The following is a 10,411-nucleotide window of genomic DNA, read 5'->3' as shown; positions in this document are numbered from 1 at the left end:
AAAATCTAAGCTAATTAGTACTATTAATATTTGCCTCTTGGAGTGAAAAATTAAACACCAGATTTTATCCCTGAACAATTTGAGAAACAAGAGATCAATTAGTGAAATAATTCTACTTAAAGCTCTGGTTGTTACAGAGAATGATATGCCTTACTATTGTCTAATTCTAGTTAAATGGATTATCTTCTATATTCAAAATTTTTAATCTCATTTTAAAAGTAAAACAAATCATGATTTCCACATCATAGTTTTTATTGCTCTTCTTGTTCCATTCCCCAATTTTAAAATACTTTAATTTTAGCCAATATGTGAATATAGGGCACTTCTAAGGCATAATCATTTACTTCACTCCCTTCAAGTTCATTGTAAATGTTCTCAAAACTTTATCATGGGGGGGAAACCCTAAGTTTAAAATGTACAAAGATTTACTTTTAGTGTTTTATCACAAGACTTGATTGTCCATGATAACTATTAACTTTCTTTTAATCTATGGTGAAATAAGTAATTTCTTCTGATTTTCACAAGCATGTGAGCAAAAGTCTGTGTTTTAAGCAATAAATCATTTAAACACTTGCCTAGAGAAAGTGCCATTTCTCCAAACATATGCCTTGAATACAAATCAAATTCAGTTACCTTTTTGTCTCAAGGAAAGCCATACTGGGGAGACTTTCAAGGTTGGGCAATCCATTTTTATTCTTACCAACTTCTGTTTCCAATGGGGACACTTTCTGTCTTTGTCCCCAAATGCTAGGATTGTCCTATACTGATGCATGATGAAGCCCTAAGGCTTGGAAACTTGCAAACCAATAAGATGATTTTGTGATGAAACTGCATGTTAGATTGATACTATTAATAGCCCTTGAATGAGCTTAAATTTGAGACAACTTTTAAAAGCAGCATGCTGTGGGCATCTGATGTGAACCCCCTCACAGCCTGCCCTCCACCTCTTCCCCTGTGTCATCACTCCCAACTCAAAGGACAAAAAAAAAAAAAAAGCAGCATGCACTTTCTTCTAGTTTTGTTTCTCTATCAGTGGGGCGTGAAATGTGTTTCTGCATACCGGATTTTTAACAAATTTTTAGTTTCCCATGATCTGAAAGATGTTGTATGCACTTCTTAGTCTGAATGCTATTTTCTTCAGTTCTAATGCTGCCTCATTCAGAATTCATTTTTTAAAGCCAAAATTCACTGTTCACTTAAACATCTGGATTAAATTGGGCAGGGTGAGGAGGATGAGAGGAGAGTCCTTTGTGCCCTGTAGGCTCTGGACAGCTTTCTTAGAGAGTTGACTTATCCAGGATTAGGAAAAAGTATGCTTTTGCATGACTAAGATCTTTCTAAAGTTTGCTTGTGTAAGCATTTTAGATTTAAGAAAGTTCAACCTGAAATGCATTTGAATACAGAGTAGAAAGAGTTTCATTTAGTGGGATAACAGCAATCTAACCCTTCAAATTAATGTCTATCTCCTAAATAGCTTTTGAAAAAGCACGTGACTGGAAACTATTTTTCACTGGCAATGCTTTATACTGTTTAAAAAATAGTAAGAGGTAAAATGTAGTAAAAACTTGAACACTTATACTGCACTTATTTATTTTGTGTTTGTTTTACAAGGTTAAAATTTTATATTTTGTAAAATGTTCTGAAAGGAGTCCACAAAGTAATTCCACTTTCTTGCTCCCAAATGCAGAAGTCTGAGAGTAGGCACATGGCCTCATTAGCTTCTGGGTGTTGTCAAACCCAATTTCCTCTCAAGTACCAAATGCCTAGATGCATTTACTGGGGATGCAAGAGTCTCACTTAAGCAGAGTTTTTTTTGTCGATATAAAGAGAAGCATCTTGATTAAAGTGTGAGGAGACAGAAACCATACTGATTTGGGTGATTTCGGCTCCAATAATACCTAATTTGCTGTGGAAGGGGAACATGTTCTAAGTTAATGATCTTAAAAGCAACTTCCAAATTTCTTCTTAAAAAATATTTACTTTATAAAAAAGCTGCTTGAGGAAGAGCTGTTTTATTGCATGGCACAGATTCAATATACAGATGTTATCTTAGAACTATTAATTAAGGAGTTCCCTTGTGGATTTGAATATTCAATACCAGCTGTTATTCACATCAATATTTTAATATTTTACCAGAAAGATATTTAATAAAAAGGATTGATACATTTTAAATGTGTAAAGTGCTAGTTAAACTTGTTCAAATGGGTCAGAGGGAAAGGGAAATAACATTCCTTGAGCATCTACTATACGCACAAGCTCAACTTATTTATCTTGCTTAATCCTTATGACTATCCCGTGAGGTAGATTTTAATTCTCATTTTACAAATGAGAAAACTAAGGCTCCAGAAGGGTTGTATAACTTTCCTGAAGATACATTGCTAATAAATGTCAGAACTGGGATTTGAACCTAGGTCTCCCTGATTGCAAATCTTGTTTTGCAGAAAATCTCATATTTCATAAAATGTTAATTAACCTCAGCCCACAGTCACATCACCATCTTTTGTCTATGGGCAATTGGAGAGAAGTGTAAGTTGGCCAAGCCTCTGTTCCACAGTGGGAAAATTTGGGTAGGATTAGAACGTGGTAAGAGTGGGCTGCTTGCACAGTGTGCTTCTGAAGGAATGTTCTATTTCTCTCTTCATCAGCAGGGTGTCCTGGGAAAATCTTTTGAAATTGGACTTAGTCCTGAACTTTTATTATTAGTCACCTGCAAGCTAAGTGATTTGTGACCATTTAAAGGTTATGCCATTTAGAAGCCTTTGCTGGATTTTTTCACAAGATGATACAAGGGGGAGGGTGAGTAAGTGGGGAGATGAGAGTATAGAGTGTAATGTGCAAAGGCAGAGCTAGCAGCTGCTTTGTGACAATCAATTCATCCAAAAGGTAGGTGGGGAAAAGGATTAGCGAATATTAAAATTAATGACAGGAGTAGTTTGGTTCAGTTATAATCAAAGGGAAAAGGCTGAGGGCTGTAATCTATATTTTGCTCCAGATCTAATGAGTTAATTTTGAGAAAGAGGATCCAGTGATTGAACTCCTGCAAGGAGATGGCCTGGGGCCTGCTAAAAGTCAGGTGGCAATTTCCATAGCATTCAAAACAACCAGAAAAATAAATAGGACTTTTAGAAGAAACTTCAATTTTTCTTTCATTCACTGTCAGCCCTGGGGTAGGGAGGGAGGTTGTCCCACACTTCTGGAATTGGTTAGATCTGTGCTGTAACTGTAAAATACACACTTGATTTCAAAGACTTAATAAAAAAAAGAATGTAAACTATCTCATTTTTTTCTGTTTATTACATGTTGAAATGCCAGTATTTTGGATATGTTGGGTGAAACAAAATATAATACTAAAAGTAATTTCACATGTGTCTTTTTTAATGTGGCTACTAGAAAATTTAAAACTACACATGTGGCTGACATTTTATTTCTATTGGATGGCACTGGAATGGAGAAGGGCAGTATTCCCTGAAGCTTCCTTCTGGAGGTGAGTGCCTTAGAGTAGGAAATATGGAAAAGAAGATTCTCAGTGCCAGTAGAGTCTTCCATCAAGCTAACACCACTTTTCACCTCAGATGGTGTGGGGCTGGTGTTCTGACTATTAGAGCATCCTCACTTATGCAATACTTTGAGTACCTTTGTGGATGTCTTATCAGTCACTCACTAGAAGCATTTCTTACTTTTTTTTCAAATGCAAGCCTGTCACATACTGAAGGCATCCTTCCTCCAATCCATCCATAGAAAATCTGAGTCTTGTTTTTAGGCCCTGCTCTTTCTGCCAGGGCTTTCACTAAATTTCCAAAGCAATGGCAAAGCCAATGTGGCCATTTTTGCATGGAATCAGTGAAAACTACCAAGGAAATGGAAATTACGTGGGTTAATAGCATTTATCAAATTGAGGACTTTCAAGGCAGGAAGGACCACCATTTTCTAATAATAATGGCTTGTTTTATTGCTCATGCAAAGCTTACATGAAGTGATTGTTTGACTCCCTGTATGAATCATGTGTTCGGGGTCTTTTTGCTTTCCACGAAATACCAAACCTAGTGTTGAGCTCATAGATACTCAATATACAAGGAATAGTATAGTGTACAGACTCCACACAAATAAAGGTGGATTTCTCTTTTTTTTTAAATTATGCTAGAGACCCCAGATAGACACTACCATTTCATACTTTCTAAACAAGTTATTTTCCCCATTACCCTTTAAACACTTTATAGAATTTTTTCTTTGATACTGGAATTGAATGATTATTTTATTCATTAGACTTTGGGGGACTCCTTTGTGGGAAGGTTAGCAAAAATTTCCAAATTTCTTTGCCAAAAGAAAGCTAAACTTACAAACACGTTCTTCACATAACCACTCAGATATGTATTCAAGTCAGCTGGCACTAAAAGGAACACAATATTTTAAATATATGAGTGGGAAATTAGTGGTACATCATTACTAGAGTCTGCTTTCAGTAACTTTTCTAATACAGATATGCCCTGCTTTAAGAAAGCTCAATAGATGGGTTTGTTTAAATGCACTGCAGAAAAACCTGGGCATTTTAAGTCAGACTTGATACGCAAGCAATCTGTTAGCTACATGGAAAAAAAGCCAAGAGGTCTAATACATATTTTGTTCCAAATCCAATGTTTTGCCTTTGAGAAAGAAGATCCAGTGATTGAAACTGTCCAAGGAGGTGGCCTGGGGACTGCTAAAAGTCAGGTTGCAGTTTCCACTGCATTCAATAAAACCAGGAAGATTAATACAACTTTTAAAAGAAACTTTAAGTTTTCTCTCACTCATATCTCAGCCAGTGGGTCTCATACTTCTGGAATTGGTTAGACCTGTGTTGTCCAATAGAGTAGCCATTAGCCAGCCATATGTCAAATATATTCACAGTCTTGATCAATTAGACCTCCATTCTTCCCAACTCTCTCCTCAATAACATAGTGGAGTTAGGGTTACAGTTTTTGGCTACTGAATACATGGTGATCAAATTTGTAATCATGACCTTAGTAGCACCATTTTCTATGTTACTGATTCAGATTTTATCTACAAGACTAGGTACAACCAAGTTCAATGAGATAGCATACTATGTAAGCAACCAACATTTTCTAAAGGAATACTCACGTATAAGAATACAATTAAGAGCATCAATTTGCTTTAAAAAGCAATTGTTACCTTAGTACCTACTAGGAATGTAGTCTCTGACATACTTATTACAGCTTTTTCTTGATACGCTAATATAATCGAAGGTGATAAATACAGTAGAAAAAAAATTAATATATTGGTGTTGGGGGCAAGGTGACACTTGTGAACTGGGTATCACAGTGAGATACTGTTTATCACTGTACTCACACTGAACATGATTTGACTTGTAGTAATTATATCTAAGACCATGTATTAGAGTGCTTGATAAAGAGATTTTCTTATTTTTCAAAATTAATAACCCCTAGTTTTAATCAAAATCCCCAATGAGGGAAATCAGATAAATTGCAACAAAGGGTTTTACACACTACTCTGATGATCGATAATTTGAAGCCCAAGGCCGTCTTGATGAAATTCTTTCTGGTTTGCAAAAGCTGTGGGAGACCATTAACATCATGAGGCCAGTTACAGGAAATATTGATTTCTAAAATGTCATGGTTTCACACCCCATGGGGCCTTATGGATCTGACTTAATATGGCATGTGCAGGCCCGATTATAGGACAAGTCAGCTCCAAGTATTTCACACATTTATACTGTATTGCATGTGCCATCCATAAAGCTAATGGGTAGCCCATGAAATTAGGCAAATGGTATAGAAATCCAAGGTGAATGGTGAGGATAAGGCCTCCACACCAAAAACAGTTGAATATAGTGCAACCATGAACATGGGGGGAAAAAAATCTCAGAATTTGAACAGGTAAACCAAAAGCAGGACAGATTCAATGCAGGTAAATGAAACTGCCAAAATACCAAAAGAAGTTCTTCAAAGGAGACTTCCAAAGAACTCATTTGCTCTGCAGTGGTAAATAAATCTCAACTGATATACTTTTATCCAAGCCACAGCTGAGAGCCAGATTAACTGGGAAACAATACAGATGATGTTACATTCTTTACAGTCACCACTTCAATTTCAGTATCGCCATAGAGAAGTACAGAGAATTACAATGAAATTGTGTGTGCTGAGTAATGCCACTAAATTAGCTCCCAGGAAAATTATTAACCTTTACAAGTAATTTTCACTTTTCCTCTCAGGGATAGATTTTAAATTTCACTTTAATACTGGCTGGGAACATTTCCTTTATTGCTTGGTTGTGTATTTTGAAGAAAGCAAATCCACTGGCACTTGTGGAGGCTTAGAACATAAACCAACATTAGAAGTAACAAACACACAGTGAAAAGTTTTACTTTAATCACAAATTCACAACTAGAGATTTTATTTGCATATCTTAGAAAGCTAATAAGACACGCCACATTTTTAATCAATCAGCAAAAATATGTGCCACACGGATTTTTAATGATCATAATTTAGAATTTATCACATAAATACATTATAAATATATCCTTTATTTGTAAAATTATTATTCTTTTAACATTTCTTTCCAACACACCTGAAATTTGCATGAGTTTTAAGAAAAAAAACCCCTGCCCTATTTAAAAATATACTAATAAACTTCCATGTGTGAATAAACCAGTGCCACCAAACTGAAAAAGAAACATATTTCTGTGTTGGATATGTAGCTGTTACTACAAATAATGACAACACATGTCCTATACAATGATCATATACACGCTCTTGTTTCACTTTTCAGTCATTGTCAGAACCATTTGGAGGTAGGAAAACCAATGCATCATTGAAAATATGCCCAAATGCCCTAAGACGGTATACCCCATACATCATCACATGCATCTGATTAGGAGTCAGTCCATTAAAAGTAACAGCCATATCTGAACAACATCCTTCTACTACTTGGTTGGGTTGATTAGTCATTGCCTCTTTAATAAAAAGCCCAACAGATTTGGTATTAAATACATCTTTTCCTTCAGAATCTTCTGCATTTTCTGCAAATACTCCAGCATATTTCAGGCAGACTGCTAACTGCTTATCTTCAGATATCTTCCAAATCATCCCTCCCTGTTCAGGACACTTCTCTGGGACACTGAGAAGGCTGTTAAGTCTTTTCATCGATTCTATACTTAAGACAATTCCTCCTTCCACACTCACATATTCAAGGTCTCCAGATTTCACAGTGTGGCCTAGATAGAAAGGTTGTGATGGATCCTTTTTTAACAAAAAGTACTTTAAGTTTTCAATAATAGCAAATGTAGTAGGGCGTGCAAGGAAGAACCAGTTGTATTGGTCTCTATATTTATCAAAGGCGTATTTGTAAGCTTTTCTCATCATTAACCACATGTCATTTGTTTCCATGTTAATTGACTCAAACACTTTAACATTTTCAGAACTGAAGAACTCTGCTTTGTCACAGTGTTTGGTCCAAGTCTCCTTCACTGCAGCCCAGAGACTCACATCTTTGGGTTTTACAAGGATGATACAGTATACCTGAAAGCTCTTACTGAGCTCCATGCGTTCATCCTCTGAAATTTTCAAGATATCTTCTTTATTAGGAGCTTGCAGGTGATGATGCTCATGGTCGTGCATTCTATTTCCATGACCAATCTTAATGTGTCCTAGCATAGTGATCAAGGCACAGAAAATGCTTCCGAGCATTACACCCTTCAAAAACGAACTGCTTTCAGAAAGCATTTTCCCTATAAAGAAAAAAAGATCCTTAGGATACTTAATAGAAAAGGATTAGTCTAGTGATTTGATTTGGTATTCTTCGTATACTTACCTTTTGCTCTTAACATTAAAAAAAAAAAAAGGTTCCCAAGTTTGAAATCATATCAGTTGCAAATAGTATCAGGAAGTCTAAGAATTTTTTGCTTCCATTGGTATCTGATTACTGTTCAGTATAAACCGGAATTTTGCAGGAATACCTCTTTGCAGTAGAGTTTTCTGGGAGGCTATTTTTGCACTTCATCTATGGGGATTTAATTAACCAAGTACTAAATCAAAGCACTAAACCCAGAAACCAATGTTACAGAGGTTGTCCATCCATCATTCTCTTTAAAGGAATTTTGTTTCACAAGCTTGCATTATATTATGTAAATACCTCTGTGGCTATAAATGGAGTTTTACATCAAAACCTTAAACTGAATAGATAAAACCACCTACAACTGGCAAATCACCAGTGGTATCCGTACTGGCATTTGTTCTCAACTTTGCGCTTTATTTAACTGATGGCTGCTGTCCTCAGGTGTTTTGAGTACATCTAAAGCACGTTTCTTGAAATTGATACCATATACATTAATATTTACTCTTTTATCCCTAAGTCCAAATGGTTTCCAATACAGTATCCCAACTAACTGATGTAATAAAAGCCCATAATGAAAATGGTTAAATTATTTGGGTTAGAAATGAGTCAATATAAGCGTTATCTGGGGATCATTAATGAACATTTTTATTTCTTCCCAAGTCATTTTCTTAATCTCTGGGAAAGTAAAAAGGGGAAAGTCTACACTTTTATTTCAATTAGAAGTTAAAAGAAAAGCCAACATTAAATACAACTGCTGAGATTTTCCCAATCTCCCCTCTATTTCCACAAGGAATGGTCTACTGAGCTACTCAGATTTTCCCTTTGTCTCTTAAAGTTGAAAGGGGCCTTAGAAGTAACCAACTGTCATTTTTCCCATTTTACAGATAGGGAAACAGAAGGTCCACAATGGTTAAATAACTGACCCAAAGTCACAGTCAGAGGTAGAACTGAACTAGAAGTCAGATATCCTGACATCAGTTTAATGCTTCTTGTATTACAGAATATGATCTCAACAGTGCTTCTACTCATATTATTAAGAATTTAATAAGTTACTGAATAACTTTGCTTTCCTATAAATGAAAAAGTGGGATCCGTTAACTATAAATGATATTTTGCACCCAACATCACCCTACTGCTACAAGGAAACCATCCTTGGGTTTTCTTTTAAAGGAAAGGGACTTTGACTTATACTAGAAGGACAAGGTGTGGAACAGCTTGACAGATGTAACTCCTGAGCGGGGATGGGAGGTGGGGAAAGAGGCAGGACGGCTTTCCTGTGTTACTCAGAGAACTTGGTCAACAAACAGCTCTAATAAGGAAAAGAGAATTGTCAGGAAACAAGCTTTGCTTAATATTACAATTATCAGATGCATTCTAAAATTAATTTAATTTATATAGGGCTTTGGCATTTCACATTACAGTTTTCATTATTTCTGGCCAATATATGATAATTGACCGGTGTCTCTTAGCTTGATAATAGCATATGTATGTCAGAGTTCTTCCTGATGGGGATATTACTTATGAATCATTTTCACAAATTATTCTAAGGAGTAGCTTTTTTTTTTCCAGCAGGGAAGGCAAAAACAAACAAAAAGTAACATTACAGATGAACATGATAGGACATTTGGTGCAGAGGAGAGGGAAACTTAAAACCGCACAACAGCACAAACAAGGCAGAAACTACTGAAGTGGTTTTTGAGATGAATCTTTTTAGGTGAAGGTGGCTGGGGTGGAGTACGTAAAGGGAGGAGGATGAAATGGAGAACAGAGGTGAGGGGAAAAACGTGGTCACCTCTAGACCCCAAGGAGGGGCCGAGGGAGCGCCTCTAGGAAGGCGGCGCTCGGTCGGCCCCATTCACTGTTTCTCCCACTGCACCTGCCCGGGCACATCGCGTGGAGCATGCTGGGAGTGGGCCAGGACCCAGGGCCTCCCCGGGAGAGGGGCGGGGCCGGGCCGCTCCGGGGGCCGCTCCAGGTACGAGCCGATGCCCCAGCACTCACCCGCGTCTAGAACGGCTCAGGGGCGGGAAAGCGCAGCCGCGCACGGTTTTCCTCCCACGTTCGCGCGCCACTCGGTTACGTTCCTGTCAGGCTGCTCTAGATGCAGGCGGTGTCCTCTCGTTGGTCTCGCTGAAGGTGGGGAGGGCCAGGAAGTGGACGCCACGACGGCGCCGGCAGCGGGGCGGGGCAAAGGAGCCCTCCGCGGGGCGGAGCCGCCGGCCCGCGCCTACGTCAGAAGGACCCGCGCGTACGCAGCGCGCCCTTTCCCTCCGCCCCCTGCCGAGTTCAGAGAAGCGCGTCCTGCTGGCGTGACCCGCACGCTCGCCTGTACCCAATGGGACGCTCAGAGAGGCGTGCGTGCTTACAACTCGCTGACTCCTCCCACCTCTTCACCTTCCGGGCGCGGAAACAGAGTGCTAGGTAGAGCGTTGCACCTGGCCGCATTTGTGTCGGGTCTCTCAGTGGTTCCTCCCAGTACTCCTGGGCTGGGATTAAATGCAGGCCACTGAAATAGTCCTTAATTATAAGGGCAAGGATTCGCTACGGTTATTGGAATGGCATC

General features: G+C 38.2%; 1 protein-coding gene across 1 annotated transcript; it reads right to left on the bottom strand.

Annotated features, from left to right (window-relative positions):
* Nucleotides 1-4,847: 4,847 nt before the first annotated feature.
* On the bottom strand, nt 4,848-10,033 carry C1GALT1C1 (C1GALT1 specific chaperone 1). The gene is made up of 2 exons (XM_031445999.2): nt 9,850-10,033; nt 4,848-7,741 (listed from the first exon to the last, which is right to left on the bottom strand). The coding sequence occupies exon 2, from the start codon at nt 7,734-7,736 to the stop codon at nt 6,780-6,782; it is 957 nt and encodes a 318-aa protein (XP_031301859.2). The 5' UTR covers nt 7,737-7,741; nt 9,850-10,033; the 3' UTR covers nt 4,848-6,779.
* Nucleotides 10,034-10,411: the final 378 nt, after the last annotated feature.

Source organism: Camelus dromedarius, chromosome X, assembly GCF_036321535.1.
Source record: "Camelus dromedarius isolate mCamDro1 chromosome X, mCamDro1.pat, whole genome shotgun sequence".
In the NCBI taxonomy this organism is placed as follows: domain Eukaryota; kingdom Metazoa; phylum Chordata; class Mammalia; order Artiodactyla; family Camelidae; genus Camelus; species Camelus dromedarius.
This window is presented reverse-complemented; position numbering and strand designations above follow the sequence as displayed.

What these genes read in the sequence shown, in the direction of transcription:
- C1GALT1C1 (XM_031445999.2), bottom strand. Translation starts at nt 7,736, where the DNA reads ATGCTTTCTGAAAGCAGTTCGTTTTTGAAGGGTGTAATGCTCGGAAGC.